Source organism: Myotis daubentonii, chromosome 6 (genome assembly GCF_963259705.1).
Source record: "Myotis daubentonii chromosome 6, mMyoDau2.1, whole genome shotgun sequence".
Taxonomy (NCBI): domain Eukaryota; kingdom Metazoa; phylum Chordata; class Mammalia; order Chiroptera; family Vespertilionidae; genus Myotis; species Myotis daubentonii.
Window position 1 is genome coordinate 4,768,487 of NC_081845.1, and position 24,503 is coordinate 4,792,989.

General features: G+C 42.7%; 1 protein-coding gene across 2 annotated transcripts in view; it reads right to left on the reverse strand.

Moving 5' to 3' along the window:
- TULP4 (TUB like protein 4) overlaps positions 1 to 24,503 on the reverse strand; it is a 146,755-nt gene that overhangs the window by 89,474 nt on the left and 32,778 nt on the right. For both annotated transcript variants that reach the window (XM_059699934.1, XM_059699933.1), the window contains exon 2: positions 10,310 to 12,497. In XM_059699934.1, coding sequence (XP_059555917.1) covers positions 10,310 to 10,561 — 252 coding nt within the window. In that variant the 5' untranslated portion in view covers positions 10,562 to 12,497. The remainder of the gene's footprint in view (positions 1 to 10,309; positions 12,498 to 24,503) is intronic.

Consider the following 24,503-nt stretch of genomic DNA (forward strand, 5'->3'; position numbering starts at 1 on the left):
AATTAAAATGCCAAGGGCTAAAGACAAAGAGAGAATCTTAAAAGCAGCAAGAGAAAGACAGTTAGTTACCTACAAGGGAGTACCCATACAACTCTCAGCTGATTTCTCAACAGAAACCATGCAGGCCAGAAGGGAGTGGCAAGAAATATTCAAAGTGATGAATAGCAAGAACCTACAACCAAGATTACTCTACCCAGCAAAGCTATCATTCAGAATTGAAAGTCAGATAAAGAATTTCACAGACAAGAAAAAGCTAAAGGAGTTCATCACCACTAAACCAGGATTATATGAAATGCTGAAGGATATTCTTTAAGAAGAGGAAGAAGAAAAAGGTAAAGATAAAAATTATGAACAACAAAGTGACAACAAATAAATATCTATCAAATGAATCTAAAAATTAAGTCAGAATAAACTGGTGAATATAATAGAAGCAGTGGCATAGAAAAAAAGTGGACTGACAATTCTCGGGGGGAAGGGGGTGTGAGGGATGTGGAAATAGATTGGACAAAAATCTTACACCTATGGATGACAGTGGTGGGGGGTAAGGGCCTGGGGTGGGGTGGGGTGGGAACCAGGTGGAGGGGAGCTATGGGGGGGGGGGGAGAGGAACATCTGTAATAATCTGAACAATAAAGATTTATTTTTTTTTAAAAAGGTTGTGGGTTTCATTCCAGGCCAGGGCACGTAACCTAGGTTGCAGGTTCAATCTTCAGTCAGGGTGAGCATGAGGGGAAATGATCAATGTTTCTCTTTTACATCAATGTTTCTCTCTCTCTCTCTCTCTCTCTCTCTCTCTCTCTCTCTCTTCCTTTCTCTCTAAAAATCAATAGAAACATATCCTCAGATAAATACTGGGAGAAATAAATATATAATAACCTCTAGTCAAATTGCTAAGGCATAGTGGCTATATAATTACCCGCAAATCCCAGAGGTGCTCCTTAGCAAACAGCAGTGGTGCAGAATCCCAACAGACCCTTGGGGTAGGGACACAGTGGCTCCTGGGTCAATGAAGGAGCTTCCTGAAGATTCCAGAGCCAATTTCCACAGCAACCACTAGCTAATTCAGAGAATGAAGTGCCATTATAAATGAAACCGTTCAGAGAATGAGACAGAGGCTTTATTTAGAAGAGTCTTATTATTAGAGAATTCACATTGTTTCAATCTCCAGGGGGGTAAAATTTAGTGCTTATAGGAATCTTAAGAATGATCTCAGAGATCTAAAATTTAAAGACAATTTTTGAACCTGTCAACTAATGAGGAATCCAGCAGTATAACGTTCTCGTTATTGTCACTCCACAAACGGCACCCGGTTAAGAGATGCCTGAACTTAATACAGAAGCTGGAAACACGGAGCTGGAGGGTGGAAATGTATTTTCAGGTAGAGGAGAAAAGAGAACACATGACAAACTTCACTAAGCGCGCTGCTTTCGAGTTTCAGAGTATTAACATGTATGTTGAACGTTTATTGTTCGATGGCTTCAAATTTTTCAATTAATTATACATAGCTACAGGGCCCACAAATGAAAGTGTACAGCAATCACATCGGCAGTAAGAGTAATTTGGGGGCATTAACTTAAAGTAGGATCTAAGCAATCTAAAGAAAATTATAAAAGCCTAATGGGAGATAAAGACAAATGGAGAGACGCCTGAAGGTTCTCTCTGGAACACTGAATATAGCAGCAGAGCCATGTGCCAAGTTACTATGTAGGTTCGAAGCATTATCAAACTCTCAGTGGAAAACTATTGGCAGAGCCACAGGCGGTGGGGATGGGAGAAGCATCAGTATTACTGGAGCCAGGAGGTCTGGGAGCAGACAGACCACACGCCGTAGGTCAACATCAATCCCATGTGAAGATTTCTAGCTGGCTCAACCTTATTTGGGACCCGATTTTATTTATTTTTGCATCAGCTAGAATCTGCTCTCTGAAACTTTGGTTATTAGGAGTAAAAAGTGATAGTAAAATTGATCAGGAAAATTAAGTAGACACAAATACCAAAGAATAGTGAAAGGAAAAACAACCCTATTTGCCCTTTCTTTGTTATTTAAACCCAAAATTTTAATGGGTGGAGAAAACATGATGAATACAACATAGAAAAATTTACTAAACCCCCAAAATTGAAGCAGCAATATCAGCCTATATAGATGACAAATTGATATTACTAAATTTCAACCCAATTATTAAATGAAGACATAAAAAGTAAAGCTGTAATATATGATTTTATATTCCTTAATTAGCCACAAAGACATTAAGACTTCACATGATCTAGAAATTCTAGACTCCAGAATTCTTTTAAGAAATGTGGTATTCATCATTTTGCCAATCCTTCTGGGGAAAAATATGGAGATTTTTAATCTAGCAGCTCAGCAGGCCCCAAGGCTCTAACTCAAATAGCATAAGCCAGAGAAGCACGGCATGCATGCACCCCTAGAAATAAAAGAAGGCAGTGAGCTCTACGCCCAGCAAGTGGTCCAAGCAATAAGCGATGAGTGACCGCAGAGTCACCGAGTGCAAAAGAGGGAGGTCCCATCGGTCCAAATGGTCAGGGCACTTCAGGGAAAAGGAAGGGCTAAGCAGAGTCCCCAAGTCTGACACCACTTATCGTGGTGACGTAGGAGAGAAGCAGGGTCAGAGAGAGCACAGGGCCAGGTCAGGTGTGGAGGACAGCTGGGGAACAGGCCCAGGCTCCTCCATGAAACCACCTCCTTCCTCTGAGGAATAAACCCCCGACTGTGTGTGTGCATGTTTGTGCTGTGTGTGTGCATGTGCCCACCCTGCTCCGGCTCCTCCCTAATACGCACACACAGGAAGGCTGCACCCATAGTAGCAGGTGTGGGAGGACACTCACTCAGTAACAAACTTAAGAAAATAAAACTACCTTAATGAGGACTCAGTTCAGTAAACATGATCTGTACTCAATAGTTACAAGTGGCCCTGTAAGTTGAACATTTACATTACTGATTTAGGTTTGTTGAATCTAGAGGCTAAATAAATACAAAACAATTCTGACAAACTTACCCAGAAAAACGCATTTTCACTAGTCACCAAATTACCAAGATTCCACCAAATGAAGTTACAGATCTCTGAATACGCCTACTGGTGGCCACTGTAGTTTCCACGTCACGGGGCGGGGGGCGCCACAGAGACAGGGCCCGAGGTCTAGGTCAGACCGTACCCCTGCTTGTCCTCGCGATGGGCTTCATTTGATGCGCAGGAGCAGATCCTCCTCAACTACGCTCACCTGGCCCCTGGGGGAACGCTCCCTGAGCTCTGAGATGCCGCTCACGACAGTCCCCACAGGTGAGCATGGCCTCGCCCACCCAGGAGTGCTTACCACCTACACGAGCAAAGCGGTCCTCAGGGACTCCCCCGAGGGGAGCTCGCAGAGGGAGTGAGGCAGTGCTCCAGTCAGGAGGAGCCTTGGTCATAATCAAAGCCCACCTCCAAAGCCACACTGTTCAGGACTGTTCTGTGATCTCCCCTCCACACCCAAAGTCCCTCTTCCATCTCTAGTCCCTCCGTGGTCCTGGCTCTGCCTGGGGGCAGTGATTCGGGTCCCTGTACAGACCTCACCTTGCAGCCTGCTCAGCTCTTTTCCCCCACAGAAGGTGCAACATAAGGAGGCTGACTCACTGTCACAACATGGAACCTGCTCCTACCGTACAGAAATGTAGAATGTTAACCCTCCCGGGGAGTTGGAGGGGGGAGGTCACTGCCCAGCCGCTGCGGCCTCCGAGCAGCTCACAGCGCAGGCAGTTCTCTTCTAGCACAGTCCTGGCCCAGAAAGAGCCAACAGGTGCTGACTCAACAGGTTTACTGCCTGAGAAAAGGTCCAAAATAAGGCTAATTGCCATGTTCCTTCACCAAATTAAGTTTACTTTAAACGTGTATTTTAAGTGTCCACTTTTTATGATTGTCACACTTCAAACTAAGAATCGCACAAAGTGCTCCTGCTGGTGCTCCCATTTCAGCCGGAATTTTCTCCACCACAGCACCAGCGCCCTCAGTGCCACTGCTGTTGGAATCCCATCTTCCTCCAGTAGGCTGCTGGCTAGGAAGGACAGGTGGAGGCAGTGGGAAGTTTTGACTCCATTGACTCTGTTTCTAGGGTAGAGCCTTGATTTCCCCCAGGGAAACACCACTCCCTGCTCTTAGCCTCCATGACAGAAAAGGGATGACTCCTGCTAGCCCTGGCTCAGGCTTGCCAATCAGAGCTCTGCCTCCCTTTGGCCACAGTGACTGGTTCAGGTTTGGGCACAGGACTAATTCCGCATATTAAGAGTCAAACCCCACACTGGTGTTGGAGAAGCGCAGTCTCTTTTCCGCTGAAAGGAGGACGGGGAGGCTGTTAGCCTGTGGTCCTCCAGGGCACCGCCGAAGCCTGCAGAGAAGCGGAGAGAAGGAGACACCAGGTCCCAAGTGGTCAAGAAATGACTCAAGCCTGAGATCCTTGGATGCTTTTAGTGCCATGAGCCAATGCATTCCTTTTACTAATTGCTTAAGCCAATATAAGTAATGTTTCTGTACTTGTAACTGTATACAGTGGGGCCTTGACTTACGAGTGTCCCGACTAACGAGTTTTTTGAGATACCAGCTGTGTCTCGGCCATTTTTTGCATTGAGTTTGATAGAGTAATTTGAGTTAACGAGCTCCTTAAAGAGCTCGGTCTCAGAATGAATTAAACTCGTAAGTCAAGGCCCCACTGTATATCATAATCAATAAAATCTGTGTTCACCCCGTTCACCCCTATAACAACATCACTTGGTATGGTAGCTAACACACAGAAGATGCTTAATATTTTTTTCAAATGAGCTGAATGAAAACTTAGAGTAGAATATCTTCCATAGGTTTTATTCTTTTTAAAAATGTCAACAGTAAAATAATTGTCACAATTCATCTTCACTAGGAAAAAATATGAAAAGTTGACTTACCAGGCATAAATCTATTCTGAAAAGAAACCCTCCATTTAGAGTAGTTATTATAGTAGTTATTATAAATCCTTGGAACTTAAGTGAATTTCATGAAAGTCTTGGCAATTCCTTCCAGAGTAAGCTAAATCTATGATAACCGTGGACTGTTAATGTGGCAACAGAATTGTTTTGTACTCGGTCATTACAAAAGGTGCATGGGCTACCTCAAGAGAACATCTGGCTCTGCGTCATTTCTTTAAAAATTTAATTGGCCCTTTTTCACATAAAAAAAATAAGATAGCTGCTCAACAACAGGGACAAATGTTCCTAATAAATGTCATACCAGCTGAGAATGAATTTTATTTTAAATAATTAAATCCTCAATTCTTCAGACATGAAGGAAATCAATCCCATTATACAAGTGAAAGAGCAGAGCATAAGCTAGGGGTGGGGGGCATAGTGGGGAAACTAATACAAAACATGGTTTCCAGTATAAATTCATTACCATATTTTAAGTTGCTGGAATGAATCTGTAAAGATGAAGTCACACTTCCACCCAATCCTTACTTCACCTAACAATGGATTTTCATGATCTTTGGCCATAGCTACTAGATGAGAAAGAGGTCTGTGGTCATGTTATTTAAGTAATTTCCTAATTAGTCAACTGTAGAACTTTCCTAAAAAGAAGAAAAATTAAAAACTAAAATTGTGAAAATATCAAGTAAATGGAGACAAGTTTTTAACACGTTAAACTCCTGTTTTTAAATTGTTTGAATAAAATATACTTCCCAAGTCTAAACATCAACTTATGTTACCTTATAAAACGAAACCACTAAGCATTTATTTCTGCTACTGAGTTTACAAAATATACCTTGCTGACAATGATGCTATTTCCAAGGTTATTTTCTATTTTAAAGATCTGATGAACAAATACTTGCTTAAACTCTAAAAATTTAAGAAGCAAAGAAAGAGAAGAGTAGAGATAAGACAGACAACATTGGTTTTTGCTTTGCACACTGTTGTGGAGACTGTATACAGGGAGAAGAAAAAAGGTAGGAAGTGAACTTGAACAGGAAGATTATTTCAGGATAAAGAAAGTTCCTTAGGATAAAGACCATTTCCCCTGTATTTCAGTAGACCAAATCTATCTAGGCCAAGTGGAAAAACACACAAATGCCAGTAAGAATTCCATAAAACAGCAACAATGAGGAAGAGAAACCAAATGTAGGTTGCCAGAAGGTACAATGAAAACACCCAGCGGTAAATGCTGGGCAAAACTCACAGGCGTGTTTGTTTTGGAAGTTCAGAGTCAAGCATGTGGGTGGACCCAATGAGAAATACCAAACTGCTGCACAGCACAGATTCTCCTGTTCTGGCTCCCTTCCCACCCACCCTACCGCTTTCCCACCCGCCCTACCCCTTCCCAGACCATATCCCAGAAAGATAACTTTAATCAACTTTAGACAAAAACCTCCGATTAGAATAGGATACCCCTTGCACAGCGCACTAGGGGTCCATTTCTGCACTATGCCCAACAGCCTCTCTGTGGAAGGATGACTAGGTGGCTTCTTCATGCATGCCTGAGGCCAGGTACTGCTGTAGACTAGGATGGAAGTAGGCAGGATGAATGCCTTGCAGCTATGGAGGTACCCAGTGTCACCTGTAATAAAACTAGTGGCACAAGCTCAGCCTCCTTCCCAGCATGGACACCCCGAACCCTGCTTCTAACCGCTCACCTGCCTCCTGCCTCACATTCCATTCCTATATTTTGCAACCATCGGGCTATTTCTCAGCAGAGATGCCATGGCTCCACTGTTTCAAACCCAAAAGAAAATGCAGCTCGGTGAGAGTGTTGGCCTGCAAACACAAGGGTAATGGGTTCAATTCCCGGTCAAGGACACATACCACCATGACGGGTTCAATCCCGCCCTGGTCAGGCCCCATGTGGGAGGCAATCAATCCATGTGTCTCTCTCTCACTTCGATGTCTGTCTCTGTCTCTCTGTCTCTGTTCTCTCCCGACTCCCACTCTTCCTTCCCTCCCACTCTGTCTGAAAATCAATGGGAAAAATATCCTCAGGTGAGGATTGGGGGGGGGGGGGGAAGGAAATGCAGATGGGCAAAAACCCAAGGATGGCAGAGAGTCTAGTAATAACTAAAAAGAACTAAGATATAATGAGCTCTTTGATGTGCATTTTCAATGGACTGTGTCTTTCGGTCACCACAAGCAAGTTAGGAGGTAGATGTTATGTTCCCGTACAGATAATGTAACAAAGCACAAAAATACGTAATTTGTCCCAAGTCATACAGAAAGGGACTCAGCTCAAACCCAAGCAGTCTGCTCAAGAATCCATAGGCCCACCTATTAGTAAAACATGAACAGATGCTAGAGTTAGGAAAATATTTATTTGCCCAGGACTTCAGTAATAACCTCCTTCATTCTCATTTTGACATGATGCAGCTTGAAGCCGCTTCCCTAGGAAGCTGTTACCAAAAAAATTACTGCCTTGTGCCCACATCCTTCTCTCTTCCTCTCTAGCAAAAATACACCCAAAAGACAGTGTTTTCCAGTGTCTAAGTTACTTTCAGACATGGTAATTTATTTCTATTAGGAGAAAAAAAAGTAAAACAAATTGCTAAAGAAAAAAAATGAACAATGCCATTATTTTGACAAATTCTATTTTCTAAATAAAATATAATTCTACTAAAGGCCTGGTGCACAAAATTCATGCATTTGATGGGGGGGGGGGGTTGTCCCTCAGCCCAGCCTGCACCCTCTCGCAGTCCAGGAGCCCTCGGGGGAGGTCTGACTGCCAGGGACTGTGGGGAGCGGGCTTAAGCCAGCAGTCGAACATCCTGAGTGCTGCTGTGGAGGCGTGAGAGGCTCCTGCCACGGCCGCTGTGCTCGCCAGCCATGAGCCTGGCTTCTGGCTAAGCGGCGCTCCCCCTGTGGGAGCGCATTGACCACCAGGGGGCAGGTCCTGTGTTGAGCATCTGCTACATGATGGTCAGTGTGCAGCACAGTGACCAGTTGTTCAGCCGTTTGGTCAATTTGCATATTAGCCTTTTATTATATAGGATTAATATTTTTGTTTTGTTTAGGGAAAATAAATCTATTTTAAAAATATGTTTTTATTGATTTCAGAGAGAGGAAGGGAGAGGGAGAGATAGAACACCACACATTGGGGATTGAGCCCGCAACTCTGGCATGTGCCCTGACTGGGAATAGAACCATGAATAAATCTACTTTTAATGCCTTTAAGAACCTTTAAAAATATCTCTTTTTAAATATATGTTATTGATTTCAGAGAGGAAGGGAGAGATAGAAACATCAATGATGGGAGAGAATCACTGATTGGCTGCCTCCTGCACGCCCCGCACCATGAAGAAGGAGCTCTTTCTGCCCAGCTGACCTATCTGTCAGAAGATGGATATGTAGGAGGCATGGAAATAATGTTGCTGCTGCAGCTAACAGTAGCTACGTGCTATATGGCCACAATTTTCTATGTGCTTTTTGTCCGCTATTTTGTTTAACTGTCATAACAACTCTCTACAGCTTTGTTTTATTATCCCTGACTTTCAGAGATGTTATAGAACTTATCCAAGGTATCGAGCTGATGACAAAGATGGCAGACCTGGGATTTCAATTCATGTCTGTGTGTTTTTCCTTCTGTGACACACTGCTTCAAAAAAGGCAAAAGCATAATGAGCCCAGAAACAGTTATGAGTGACTGTGTGCTTTGGACAGTGAAGGGTTTGGTGAGGCATTGGAGAATAGTACAGGGCAAAAGCTTCTTGGGCTGGGGGACTGGATTCTGAATAGCCATGATAAGAAAACTAGTAGTAGTAAGTGTTTGTGGGCTGGTCCTGGGAAGAAGATGGGCGGAAAGGGGGTTGGAACTGGGCTGGTGGCTGGGGCTGGTGGCTGAAGGGTCAGCAGGAAAACAAGTTCTCATGAGAGACCTACATTCTGAGATGGTCTAGTAACTAATGTCCAGTTTTGTATCTCACATACCAAACTGAAGAATGGAGTCTGCAATTGAGGGTGAAGATAGATGGGGAATATAAATTTGGGGTCACCCGCATATAGGTGGATTTAAAGCCAACTAAGAGAGATCATCTAGAAAAAGATGCATGCCTGGGGCCGTCCAACACTTAAACTTAACGTACGGTGAAAACAGCCAAAGTCAGCAAAGACGGGTGAAAAGTAGAGGACATGAAGGTAGAGGAAACCCAGAAGAGGCGGTGTCCTGGAAAGCAAGAAAGTGACATTTCCACTCCACTGAATGCTACCACCGGCAATAAAGTGACCTATGGGCTTAGCAATGTGAGGTCACTGGGAATATGACCTTTTCAGTGAGAGGCTGGGGAAAAGCCACACAGAAGTGGGTTAACAAGTTAAAGGCAATTAAAATAAATGACATTTTAAAGAGTGGGAGGTGAGGAAGCAGACCACAAGAACAATCTTCCAGTAAGTTTACCGACCCACACAGCAGATAACTATCATTACCAGCACCACCACAGAAAGCTGCTCAGAGCTCAGTAGGGGCAAGTGGGGGGTGGGGAGGAAAGGGGGCTTGGGGGTAAGGAAAAGCTTCTCAGAGAGAGGTAACCAAATCCTAGCACGCAGGTATGACCATCCTATAGTGATGTGTCCCTATAATGAAACTATTTCCACCAAACACGCACGACTGCCTACCTGCTCCTAAGGCAGTGGTTCTCAACCTGTGGGTCACGACCCCTTTGGGGGGGGTCGAACGACCCTTACACAGGGGTCGCCTAAATACATCCTGCATACCAGATATTTGCATTACGATTCACAACAGTAGCAAAATTACAGTTATGAAGTAGCAACGAAAATAATTTTATGGTTGGGGGTCACCACAACATGAGGAACTGTATTAAAGGGCTGCGGCATTAGGAAGGTTGAGGACCACTGTCCTAAGGAAATCCTGTTAAATAAAGAGTCAGTACTATCCATGACTAACTTGCATGGCAGTAAAAATATGTATAAGAAATTGTTCTCTAGGAGAAAAAGAGTCCCAGTTGGTCAGTTGTGACATCAGCAGTTGCCTGGAGCTATCACACCCGGTTCTGCCCAACGGCCCGGGGCAGAGTCAGGACCTCCATGAGCTCCGCCCCGAGGTTGCAGGGCGTGTGGGTGGGACAGGGGTTTGCTCATTGTGGTGGAAGGAGGTGAAGATAAGGTAACTAAGCAATGGGCACTGTGTCTGCCCTAACACTTTCCCACCAAAACACTGACGACAGAAATCACTTTGCAAAAAGTCTCACTTGGCCAGAAATATAAGAAACTGAAGAAAAGTGAGTTTTGAGCCAGTGGGTGGGGGTGGCTCAAAAATATCTCTAGAAATGACCAAACTGTGAAAGGAAAGCCACTCACCTCGCTGTTGTGGCCCCGCAGGTTGAAGTTAATTCTCTGTGGCGTGTTCCTGTCCCGGCGGCAGTGGCTGGAGGTGAAGGTCACGCCCACGACGCCCCGGCCATTGCCCGTGGCCAGCCAGCCCTCCTCATAGTAGCGCCTCCTGCACACAGGCTTCTCCTTCTCGCTCTTGGGGACGCGCCCCTTCCAGGACAGGCAGAGGATGTTCGAGTCGCTGCAGAGCACAGGCCCCTGCTCCACCGCTGCATACATACTTCTCCCAGTGGGCTCTTGTACTTAAAGAGCAGTGCTGAGTGCTGAAAAAGCTAACCCGATTCCTCTCATTGATTAATTCTATTTTTGTGGTTGGCTTGCTTGGCTTCTCCGGTCTCCTTTAGTTAAGATTGACCTGGATCTAATTAGAAGGTCAGTATTTTATAAAGATCCACCAAATGCATAGTGAAAAAATTCCTCTATAAAAGATGATGGCAGTCTGCTAAGAAAAGGTGATGCTTAAAAAAATGTGGGGTCCATTTTTATTTTCAAGTCCTTAGAGGAAGAGTGGGCTGACCCTTTGGAGAAAGAGCATCATTAATATGTAGTGATCAAGAAACTGAGTTTCCTTCTGTTTACTCAACTTGGTTATTCTGATTCCGCCTGAGATTCCAGTTTAGTGTAATATGATTCCAGAGACCAAGGGTTGCAAATACATAGATTTCAAGTAACTTAAGGCTTTAAGAATCCCTCGAGCTGGAATTTTTTCTTCAAAAGTTCAGACGCAGAAACAAAGCACAGGGGATCCTCCTCTTTCTGAAGCTACCCTCTGGCATGTTTTCTCAACTAGACAAATTTCTGCTGCTAAAGCTGAAAAAGATTGCATAAAGGGGAAAAAGGCACACACACCGTGCAGAACGACCAGTTTGTGCAGACAGCAGTCCAAGTTTAGGAAGAAAAGTTCTTTGCCGTGGTTCAGAGCCCCAGCGGTGTCCTGGCAGGTCCCTGTGCTCCCCCCCGAGAGCGGGGCTCTATCTGACTGCCCTCACAGCCCACGCAGCCCTCATGCCAGAGAGGGGGCGAGAGGAAGCCCCTTCACGCCGCAGAGCCAGGGCGTTGGTCCAAGCGCTTGCCTCAGGTGAGTCCTAAATCCTCTTGCTGACAAAACGGAGCCTCGCTGCAGATTTCTTCTTTTGCCTGTCTCCTTCCTCCCCCCAGTCTAACTTCTCCCCTTTCTGCTCCTAAAAATCACACATTTTTTTCATCTTGGAAGAAAAAAGAAGAATCTCAGATTTAAGTCCATCAAGTAATCCTCCTCTTATATGCACAAGTCTTCTTGAACTCCACAGAAGAGAACAAAACACAGGCAGGGTCGGGCTCTTCCCCACTGTGTCCCTCAAGAGTTACCACGTTTTGCTGATGGGCCCTTTTCTGTTCACATTCAGAGAATGTTTCCAGATGCCACACGTACAGTCCAAGGAAAAGAAGCTTTGCTTGGATGTTCCTTGATATTTATTTATCGGTTTCAAATAATATTATCCTGTAGATACAGAAAAGGAAAGGGAAAAAATAAATTAAAGTTTCTTGAGTATAGTCAACTGAAAAAGGCAAAGGAACCAGTTCATTGTTCAAACTTGTCCCATCAAACCTGAACTGGCTTTCCTCCAGTCACCAACTCACAGTAAAGAAACTTGTCAGTCCAGAATTTTACAGTCTCTGTCCAAATCATCAAATCCACTGAAAAATAAAGTGCAAAAAACACTGCTTGATCCCACCGGCAATGCTTGAAATCACACTTCTCCCTCGGGCGCCGTCTCACTTAGCTCCTTATTTCTACTGGAGAGGTATTTTTGAAGCTTGATCTGTGCAAGTTTTTTTTTCTTCTTTTTGCAAACTTTCTTTACCCGTGAAGACCATATGGAAAATTGGCCATTAGTGATGTATTTTTCTCCCCGGGCCCCTGAGCCCAGTGGTGTCAAGTTGCTCCATCTGATTCTTAGATTAATTTTCATCAGTTGTAAAATGCTTCAAGTGTGCACCAGAATGGGCCTGTCTTCTCGTGTGTGTGTGTGTGTGTGTGTGTGTGTGTGCATAGAAAGGTTTTAAATATACACCGACATACACTCTTCAACTGGCCCGTAAAGTGTATGTTTTCCCAGTCATTTCAGGAACCATCTGATTAATCACAGCATGAAGGCCCTGGAGTCTTACAAATCTGTAAAACAAAATAGGATATAAAAAGTGTTAAAATGCTGAAGAATAAAGCTTCTAACAGAATAATCGTTGTAACTGAAATTGGAGACCCATCTTTACACTTACATGTACCAAATGGAGCCAGTGATGGTACAATTCAAAGAGCAAAAAGGTACATCCCACCAACTTAGGGACAATGTACAACGTAAGTCTGAGTGCCATTACCGGTTATTAAATTGGCCAGTAGCCGGGCAGACCGGAATGAAATCACTGCCTCTGTCTCCCACACTCTGCCCTCCTTTCTAAGACTCCGGATTATGCAAGGTGACCCCTCCAGAGGCCGTCATTCTGATGAAGCTGGCAAAATCCAAGAGGAGACTGAAGAGGCTCAGGCCGGTTATGTGATTTGTGCCCCGTCCCCAATCAGTAAAAGATGTTCCCGAGGACAGAAGGCAGCAAAGGTGTTGAAAACCCCCTCCATCCCTGATTGGGGGTAGGTCACAGAGCAAAGCACAGCTGTTTTCTCAACTTTTAAACTGTCTAATAGCAATGAAGTCCAGCAAATCCATTCTCTTCTTCCTACTACCTTCAGTCCAAACCACATCCCATCCACAAAAACAGCAATGACTCAGCCCCCAACTCCGCCACACCATCCCGCCTTCCAGAGGGTCCTCAGAGTGAGCTTTTACAGAAAGGCAAGGCTGCTCAAGAGCCTGTCTGTTCTTTCCTGGCCTGGGCAGCCCCTAGAGGCCTAGTGAAACACACAGCTGGCCTCAGCCACAATACCGGACCTCAAAGCCGCAGGCTGGGCCGAGGCATGTGCGTTTCTAACAAGCTCCCAAGATGCTAATGCTGGTCTGGGGAGCAGGCTTGGAGAACCCTGGTCAACGGGACCAAGTCCCAGCGAGACCCTTTACGATGTGATTTCAGCTTGTCCTCTTCTCCTGACGGCCTCCACGCCCAGCCTGTGTTACCACCATGGCATCGGGCCACTCCCTGTCCACAAAGTAATGTGTTCTTCCTCTCCTTCAGGTCTCCACCGCGGCTGCTGCCTTGCCAGGCCCCAAGGCTTCCTTTAAAAGCCACCTACAACGGCCCCTCTCCTGTGCTGCTTCCCAGAGCACCAGCAGTAACTTCTGTACCAGCCTCTTTACACTGCATTCCAACGCTCTTCCCTAGGCTCCCGGAGGCAGGGAACCCGTCTTTCTCATCCCTGGAGAAGACCTGGCATAAACTGGGTGCTCAACTAAAGGAGGAGGAGGCAGGCAGGAGCAAGGCAGCAGCTACACCTCATTTCCTCGAGAGGCCCTGCTACGGATGAGTCACAGTATATACATTGTGTATGTGCCAATAAATCAAAACAACCAAAATCTCTCAGGAAGCACTTGCACCTGGAAAAAAAAAAAGTGAAAACAAATGCTATAAAATTCAAATGAATGCCAAGTCCGTCCTCCTAAAATACTAACACCACGGAATACCACCACCTTAGTCCCTATTCTGGTGTGGGGGCAGCATCACAGATGGGAAAAGCAAAAGCAACTTCTCAAGACCCAGCTATACATATGCATGGGTTTTAAACAACTGAAGAGCATAATTCATGATTATTAAAGCATCTACATTAAATACGACAATGTAAATTATCAGTCATCCCACCGAAACCCCCCAGGGTGCCCATAAAGTGAAAATAATTTTCATAATAATACTAGGACGTATGTGCCTTGTTCACTGTGTTGATAATTTGTATCAGTGGTACAAAAGGGATAGTGGGTCAAACTGCCAGCTCTCTAATACCAATCACGGCATCGGTACCCAACTGTACCCGTACTCATTGGATTTTTTTGAAATGCCAGCTTAAGAATGTTCTCAATTTAGCAATAAAATTGTTAATTTTATTAAATCTCAACCACTGAGTACATGGCTGTTTAATATTCTGTGTTTCAAAACAGCAACTACACAGAAAACATTTCTCTTGACTATTAAAGTACAACAGTAACCCTGGAAAACGCACTTATGCTATAGTTCGTTTTATCTGATTCCTACTTTCCACTGACATGAATAGAATTCACCAGTGGGGGGAATAAAAATGCACTTTTGGTTTTTTAAGAAGCATTTGAATTAATGTCAGAGATCAGAGATAAATTTGGGAAGATATTTTCCATGTACACAATTCTGATAGAAATACTAGTTTTCATTAAAAGTTATAAGCATGCAACCACTCTGGAAAACAGTTTGGTTCATTAGCACTAATGAAGATGTGAACACTCTGGATACAGCAATTCCACTCCTTTTACTTCAAATAGAACTATATTCTGAAATTTCCTCTTTTCTCCATTTAGTGATGAGATTATCTATCGATCTATTTGACTCCATGCATCAGCACGTCTTCACAAGTACTCCGGGGCACACACACAGACAGGCATTTGTAGCAGTAGCGTCATTTACATTAGCCAAAATTGAAACCAACCTGAATGAATCAAGTGTGGTACAGTATATTCAACAACAGAATTCTATACAGCAAGGAAAATGAACTACAGAATAAAATGCATGAGTTTCTCAAACATAATGCTGAACAAGGGATCTTATGGGGGGAAAATCTACAATATGAATCCGTTTACATAGAGTTCAAGACAGGCAAAACTAATGTTATTAGTTAAAACTGCACACACAGTTTTAGAAACAAGAAAAATGTAATCTAAAGCAGTGTAGTGGTTCCCTGGGGATGGAGGCTGTGAACAGAGGGGCCCACACAGGAGTGTTGCTCAGTGCTCACCACAGTCCATGTCTTGACCTGGGTGGCAGTCTGGGGTGTTCCCTCTTATAATTATTCTTTACTTCCAATATGTCTAACATATTCTCCTACATGTATGATGCATCTCACAATAAATAGGTAGAACAAGCTGTCAGGGATATTAGGCCAGCATCCTTTGAGATTTTTAGAAAAGTTAAATCAATTATTCAGAAAGAATTTTTTAAATTATTATATACAACCTTAATGAATACTCTCCCAATCTAGAAAATCCCAATCAAATATCAAAGATGTTATGTTACTTCTCAAGCTAAGCAGGTGTCCACAAAGAAAATGCCTATTAATGGTAATAAATGGAGATAAGAGAACATTTCAGAATATAGTTCTATTAGAAGTAAAAAGTACATTTAAAGAAAAAATATACAGATATTAGATGAACACAAAGCAGGAAGAAAAATGCAGTAGAAACTTTTGAATAAAATATTCCAAACATCCTATGAATGGATTAGAAAACTGTGGTACATCTACACAATGGAACACTATGCTGCTCTAAAAAGGAAGGAACTCTTACCATTTGCAACGTCATGGATGGAACTGGAGAGCATTATGCTAAGTGAAATAAGCCAGTCAATGAAGGAAAAATACCACATGATCTCACTCATTCATGGATAATAGAGACCATTATAAACTTTTGAACAATAATAGATACAGAGGCAGAGCTGTCTCAAACAGACTGTCAAACTGCAGCGGGAAGGCCGGGGAGGGTTGGGGGGCAGGAGGTAGGGGGGTAAGAGATTAACTAAAGGACTTGTATGCATGCATATAAGCATAACCAATGGACATAAGACACTGGGGGATAGGGGAGGCTAGGGGACTGTCTAGGGCGGGAGGAAAAATGGACACATATGTAATACCCTTTGTAATACTTTAAGCAATAAAAAAAAAATTAAAAAAAATATATTCCAAACATCCTAGAGTTTATGGTTTTGATTATAGACTTGTTTGGGGGTTAAGGAGAAGGGAAAGGAAAATGAGATTTTCTGGTTGGGGCTGTACATTAAACACATCCTGATGTCTACTCTGCAGCCGTGGCCGGCCGTTACTCTATGGCTGGCAGGGTAGATGGAGGGGGGCTCTCGCCACCCTCAGGCAGGCCATCCTCAGTGCCCTTTTCTACAGATAGCAACAGACCCTGAACTCACTTTTCTTTTTAACGGAAGCAACTAAGATGACCTGTCTTTAATTACAGTTACTCCTTCCCCTGGGGACTTTTCCACAACCCACAAATATCCATGGAGTCCAAGGCTGTTCTAACTGGTTCCTAATGAGCTTCAATAGCTGCCTAGAGGGTAGTTTGAATTTGCCTCCCAAGACTGCCTTTTAAGGCAGGAATACTCTCAGCAACCACTCCTCATGTGGCCACTTACACAGCTAGGGAAGTAACTATATACATGGAAATTTTACACCACCACTGCAAAGATAAATGGAGCTTAGTAATAATTATATGTCTTTATAATGATTATCTATCTATCTATCTATCTATCTATCTATCTATCTATCTAGTTTTACCATTCTCAAACCATGCTAGTGAGATAATAAATAAAGACATGCATGCATGGTTATGCCCAAGTTTATTCCAAAGATGCATTCTTACTACAAGTGTGTCAGGATGGAACCGTTTTCCCATTGCCTTGCACTATAAATTTTAGAGATGCATTCCACAGAAAAGCTGTCTTATTCAGAAGAGCACCAGCCCCGTTAGATGCAGTGCACTGAAGCGCTGTACAGACTCACATGGCAAGGGTCTTCTCTATTTGTGGTAGAGCTATTTTTCTGTTTAATTCATCATGCATAGTAAACCACAAACTCCTAGACTCCGATTTCTACCTCACCTGCAGTACCCAGCAGTACTTCTTTTAATTAAGTGCTTAACAAGGCACTAAGTATGCTACAGAGCCCCCAACAGTCTTCTAAGAAAAAGGGAAATAATAAATACTGCCTAAATGAGGTTCTCTCGGGACCCTGGGTGAACACCAACCACTCAGAATCTGGGCCCCCTGAAAGCCGAGGCTGACAGTCACTGCAGCCCGCTGAGTAAAATAACTCAGAGAGGAAGCCGGGCGTCCACGGCTGTGCTGAGAGAACAGAAAAGAGGCACATTGTCAGGGAAAGTTACTCCCTCTTTACTTTCTTCGCATGGTTTCGATAGCCAGTTGTGAGAACATGCACACTTAGTTATCTGTACAGAGAGAGGAGGGTGTAGAGGCTGTAAGACAAACAGCTGGATTCCTGGTTTACAAGGGAGTGGGATACTTCTAAGAGTGCATCTGCACCTGACACTTAGGTGATGGAACAGCTCACTGGTATCAGAAGTCATGTGCCTTAATTTAAAAAGGAGGACATTCCACTTATCAAAGTGACAAAAACTGAAAACCATGGTAATTCCCAATGTCACATAGGGCACAGAGAAATGAGAGACCAATTTGGTGATATAATTCAAAAGATGTAAAATGTTGTAAACCATTTAGTTTTCATTATTGATTTCAAAGAGGAAGGGAGAGGGAGAGGGAGATAGAAACATCAATGATGAGGGAGAATCATTGATCAGCTGCCTCCTGCAAGATCTGAGGCAGCCCCCAGCTAGGAGTCAAGCCCAGAACCTGGGCACATGCCCTGATGGGGAATCGAGCTGTGACCTTCTGGTTCATAGGTTGATACTCAACCACTGAGCGACACCAGCCAGGTGCAAACCTTTTGATTTAGCAAATCTGCTTCTGGAAATATATAAAAAATAATCCTGGATTGTCCAAAGATTTAGGAGGATTTCCACCACAGCATTTTTGTAAGGAAAAATCTGAAGTAACTTTTATGTCCAAAATAGGATATTGGTTCAGTAAATATTGGCACAGCCATAAAACACAATACTATGTATTACAGAAGACTATAGGGTGACATGGTAACATGCTCTTAATAATTAAGCAAAAAGTGAAATTACAGGTCACACTTTTAGGATATAACTACTATATAACTAGGTCTTGGATAGATCACAACAATCTTTGCTGGATTTGCAGAAAAGTATGCGAAATATCAAGAAGGGAACATAACACACACATAAACTCTTCTTAGGTCCATGACAGGAGTGAGTCACAAGGAAAGGAACGGGAGGCATCCGAAGGCTAATACAAAGAATTACACGTCCCGGAACACAGGCCAATAAGCTAAAACCCCTTTGGGGACCAGGCCTGGCCTAGGGAAACCTGAACTGTGGCTGAGGACCTGTAGCAGGCTCAGTGTGGGCAAGACTGTGAGATAAATGCTTGAGAAGGACCAAGACGTTGCAGTCCCTAGAGTTTGTCTCCAGGGGCTCACCAGGTCCTCACAGGAAATACTGAAGAATGATCCCCTTGCTTCCAGCAGGAGAAGGTGAAAAGGAGTAATTTTGAAATACACTAGAGCAGCGGTTCTCAACCTGGGGGTCGAACGACCCTTTCACTGGAGTCGGCTAAGATTATCGGAAAACACATATATAATTACATATTGTTTTTGTTATTAATCACTATGCTTTAATTATGTTCAATTAGTAACAATGAAAATACATCCTGCATATCAGATATTTACATTATGATTCATAACAGTAGCAAAATTACAGTTATGAAGTAGCAATGAAAATAATTTTATGGCTGAGGGTCACCACAACATGAGGAGCTGTATTAAAGGGTCGCGGCATTAGGAGGGTTGAGAACCACTGCTCTAGAGCATTCTGTTCTTTTCAACAAGGCCTGCCCTCAGTAAAAGCCATTGAAGCAGAGCCTGACTGACCTGGGGGAGAGAATGCCCCACTCCAGCCCACTCTAGCCAACTTGTCATTCCTAAGAGGGTGTGGGAGAAACTGAGAAAAATCCTTGAAGACAGTGCAGAGGCAAAGTGCACTAAAAGACGGAGACCCCAAGTTCTGGGGGTATTATGTAAAGCATGATAACTATGGTTAATGGCACTATGATATCCTTGACAGTTGCTAAAACAAGAAAGAAATGGCAATTATGTGAGGTGATTGAGGCATTACCTAGCCTCCCCCCTCCGCCAAAAAAATAGAAGCTACCATACGGTCCAGCAAGTCCACTTCTGGGTATATAACCAAAGCACTGAAGCAGGATCTTGAAGAGATATTTGCGTGCCCGTGTCCATAGCAGCGCTCTTCACAGAGCCTAGAGGGGGAAGCTCCAAAGTGCCCATCATCAGATAAACGGATAAAGAAAATGAACTGTACACAACAAAGGCGTATTATTTGGCCTTAAAAAGGAAATTTTGACAAATACTATAACCTGTGTGCTTCCATTTATATGAGGAACCTAGAGTAGTCTAATTCATAGGAACAAAAAGTAGAATGGTGATTTCCAAGAACTGGGAAAGGTAGGAATGGTGAGTTACTGCTTAATGGTGAGTAATAGCTTATCAGTTTTGTAAGATAAAAACTTCTGGAGATAGGTTGAAAAACAGTGTGAATATACTTAACTCTACAGAACAGTACACTTAGAAATAGTTAAGATGGCAAGATTTATGTTTTGCACTTTTCACCTCAATATAAAAATGTGTACACACACACACACACACACACACACAAACATAGGGCTGCAGAATGCTTCCCTTCCCCCCACCCCTTATCACCACATCACTAAAAGCCTACTTACAGCAGTTCCTTTTAATCAGTACATCATGTCCAGCTATCAAGGAAAATATTACAAGGCACGTTAAAAGGCAGAAAACACAGTTTGAAGAGCCACAGCAAGCATCATAACCAGACTCAGAAATGGCAGGGACGTTGGAATTATCAGACCAGGAATTTCAAGCAGCTATGTTTAATATCGTAAGGGCTCTCATAGCTAAAGTAGACAGCATGCAAGAACGTATGGAAATTCCAGGGGAAAATGCTGTAATAAGTAAGGAATGCCTCTGACGGGTTTATTAGGAGTCTGGACATGACTGAGGAAAGAATCTGAGCCTGAGGAGATCTCTCATAGAAACTCCAAAACTGAAAAGCAAACCGAAAAATATTGTTTGCTTTTACAAAATATCCAAGTACTGTGCCACAACTACAAAAGGCATTAACATACACACAACAGGAATACTAGAAGAACAGAAGAAATATTTGAAACAAGAAAGACTGAATTTTCCCACAAACTAATGTCAGATACCAAGACACACATTCAGGACGCCCGAGAACACCACGTAGGAGAAATGCTCCCCCTCCCAAAACACACCTATCCATCATTGTCAAACTGAGGAAAATTCTGAAAGAAGCCAGGGTGAAAGTAACAACTCCCCTGTAAAGGAAAGGAGATAAGAATTACACCTGACTTCCCAGAAACCATGCAAGCAAGAAAGTGGAGTAAAATACTGAAAGTGTTGAGAAAACAAACCACCCACCTAGAATTCTGTACCCTGCAAAAATGAAAGACAAAGAATTTTTCACCCAAATAAGAACTGAGAAAAGTTGTTGCCACTAGATATACCTTGCAAAAATGTTAAAAGAAGTTCTAGAGAGGAGAATAATGTAGGTCAGAAACTCAGACCCACAAAAACAAAGCGCATTGAAAAAGGAATGAGTAAAGGTAAAATAAAAACATGTATCTGTGTGTATGTTTGATTTTTCTTTATTTTCCACCACCATTAATCCGCCACCATACCCTCTTCCGCCCTCACTCTTCCCAACAATCACCATTGTTGTCCATGATTTCTTTTTTCTTTTTTTTTTACTCAATTTCCCTACCCCCCAATATCACTCCCATCAGAGCTACCAGATAACAGTTTGTTTAAAATACTAACACCAACAATGTACTCAATTACACACACACACACACACACACACACACACACACACACACTATGTATGCTTATTTACAAGTGGAAAAAAAATAAAAGCAATGAGGAAAGGGACAAGAGGTAGGAATTATGGTTATTTTGTTATTATAAGGTACTTAAACTATCTATGAAGCAGACGTCTCTCATGAAGCAGACCTTAAAACCTAAGATAATGTTAAGCATGAAAATAAAATCATCCCACAAAGAACACATCAAGTACAGATATTTTACAGATAAATTCAACCAACATTCAAGAAACAGATTATTGCAGAATCACACTAACTCATCCAGAGGGGAAAAAAAGTGGTAACACCCACAACTAATTTCATGAGGCCATTATATACCTTGATATTTAAATCAGATATGGAGAGTGTAAAAATGAAAAATTAAAGGGAACATCACCCATGAATAGGATACAAACATTTTAAACAGAGCATTAGCCCACCCAATGGTATATGAAGGAAATACTAGATTGTGACCCAATCGGGTTCGCCAGTCACTGAGCTCATACACCACCGAGGGACACTTCCTCAGCCTGGCACTCAGCGCCCTTCACAGCACAGCCCACCCTATCTGTATGACCTATCGTACACTTCTGTTCTCTAAAAATTATGTTCCTTGCAAAGTCTAATTTCTCCTTATACACCAAGCTCCAAGTTTACTCTGCTGACTACAAAGGTCATCCCCAAGCCCCCGAATTTTTAAAAAATATTTTTATTGATTTTTTACAGAGAGGAAGGGAGAGGGATAGAGAGTCAGAAACATCCATGAGAGAGAAACATTGATCAGCTGCCTTCTGCACACCCGCCACTGGGGGCTGTGCCCGCAACCAAGGTACATGCCCTTGACCGGAATCGAACCTGGGACCTTTCAGTCTGCAGGCCGACGCTCTATCCACTGAGCCAAACTGGTCAGGGCCCCAAACCCCCAATTTTGGCCACCTTTCCTGATACATCTTCAAAACCACCTGCTCCAAACATCCTTCCCAGCTTCTCCCTACTGGGTGTGGATTCGTCGTCTTCCATCTTCACAGTACTGTATATTCTTTTATTTTTCGTGAGTTGCTCAGTAATTCTCCATCATATTATAGGTATTTGAGCCCTTATATTCCCTGCTAGCCTGGTAGTTACTTAAGGGTAAGGACTTATAAAATACCTCAAGGTATTCAATAAATGTATGCTCAATCGAATAAAAGTGTTTTCATTTTGTACATAGTGTTAAAAACCTTTTTCCCTATGAACAAATGATCCTATGTAAGAATAAAAATGCTTCCCCAAGGATATTATACCTTATATTCTTTTATAGGCCAATAAACTACAGGAAATCTTTCCACTGCCACAGGCAGATAAACAGACTCATGCACTCATAACTCTGGTCACACAAATGCTTGACAGAGTTTAATACAACTTCATTTACCCTGTAGTTTGAATCAGGTCTATCTGAATCTCAAACCTGTACACCCCAAATGCCTTCCCTGACATTTTTTTGTCCTTTCCTGTAACATTGTGAACCTTCTGAGAGCAGGAAATATGCCTTAATCACTGAATCTTCACACCTAGGAAAGAATTCAGTATTTTCTGAATAAATGGCAATTAAATGTAGGAAGAAGCCCGATATGCTAACTCCTCCCCAGACCATCACTGTATGTCCTCATGAAATGGAGATCACCCTGAATGGTAAACTACAGATTCTATTACATCCACTATCTTCTAATTAAGAAGGAAATTGCTTATTTTGGAACTTTTCCCATTGAAAGAGCTGAAAATCTGGGGCTCACAGAGGCTAAGTTTCTATCATCTAAAACACTGTAGTCTTGGATGACAGTAAATACATAAATTGAAATTATGTAATAAAATTTGTCTTGAAATTAACCATAAGACAGAGCTGCAAATAACTAAAATGTTCCCCAAGCTCCTGCCAATGCCCCCTTTGCAGTGTTCAGGTGATCTCACCATGCTGACGTTTACTAGAAATACCAGTAATACAGGGTCTTTTCACAGATGCACGGCAATGCAGGAAATTCAAACTGGTTAAGTTTAGGTTAGTGAAGAAATTACCTTCTTGGTCATGGCTACAGAGGAAATATAAAATATAAACAGCTTCCTCTACAAAAAAAGAAAACACACACACACTTAGAAACAGCTAACAGAGAAAAGTAAAAGATGTGGCAAACAACTGTGCGTTAGTTCCACTACTACATTCCACTTCCCTAAAAATTACTGTATCTGTACAAAAGCAGGCATAATTTATTATAGTCAATCTGAATGTTAATGTCTGCTAGATCATTACTTAAAACTTTTAAAGCTTACTTTAATGCTAACATAAATTTCACTATTTTTTTTTAACTTATAACTTAAAGTTCTTTCCAAAGAACTAAACTGAATTATATTGTAATAGATAATGGCAGTTTGATATTTTTCTTAATTTTTTACAGTAAAATATTTTCATGAGTGCCTATATATTGTTTAACCAAAATGAACACAAAACACCAATTTACATCATGATGAGTAAATGTTTTCACATCTGCTGCCATCTTTTTTACTTGCAAAAAGTATCCCCTAGCATTTCCAGGTCTTTCATACAGAAAGGGCTCAAACCGATAGCTGAAATGCAGCCAGCAGCGGCCCAGACAACAGTCCTGGGTATGGCCCAGCCTGAGCTGGGTTCTATGGGAGGGATAACTTCCACTGACTCTGGTTCTGATGGTAAGCAGGAGTGCCTGACCCACGGCCAGCAGACAGACAAGCCGACACAGAGGTCATGCACTGGGGCAGACAGCAGGGCAGGGAGCAGGGGACATCTTTCCAATTCTGAACACGTGTTTGGGGCCAGAGAAGCAGTTGTGAGGTAGTCAATAATCCACACACAGAGCATCCAGCTCGGTGGGCAGCGCTTGTGGGCATGCCCGGCACTAAATGAATGAGGAACTCTGGGCTATAAAGGAAACGGCAGCGGGAAATCAGGTGGGAATCATCTTTTCACTCAAATGCAGAGAGCAGGATACAGAAATCTGTATCATAAAGAACCAGCAAAAATATTTTCCCACGTCACCAAAATTCTCACATAATGACCATAATACCTTTTGGACAGAAATATTTTAATTTCCTCATGACAATGGCATTACATGCTTAATCAAGCAACAATAAAAGAATATTATAAAACAGTTACCTAGAAGCCAGCCCAAGGCTAGATAATATAGTTAATAAAAAAAATATTACATCTGGCCCCTGAACTTAAAACAGTTCATAATCTACCCCTGGAAGCAAACTCACAGCACTGAGAATAGTACCTAGAATATAATGAGTGATGGATCAAGATGTGAGGAATTGTGGCTGGTGGATGAACAAACGGCACAGCAAAACTGACTTTAAGATGACCCTCATTCCTGGTGGCTCATTTCCTAAGCAATATTTGCGTACTCTG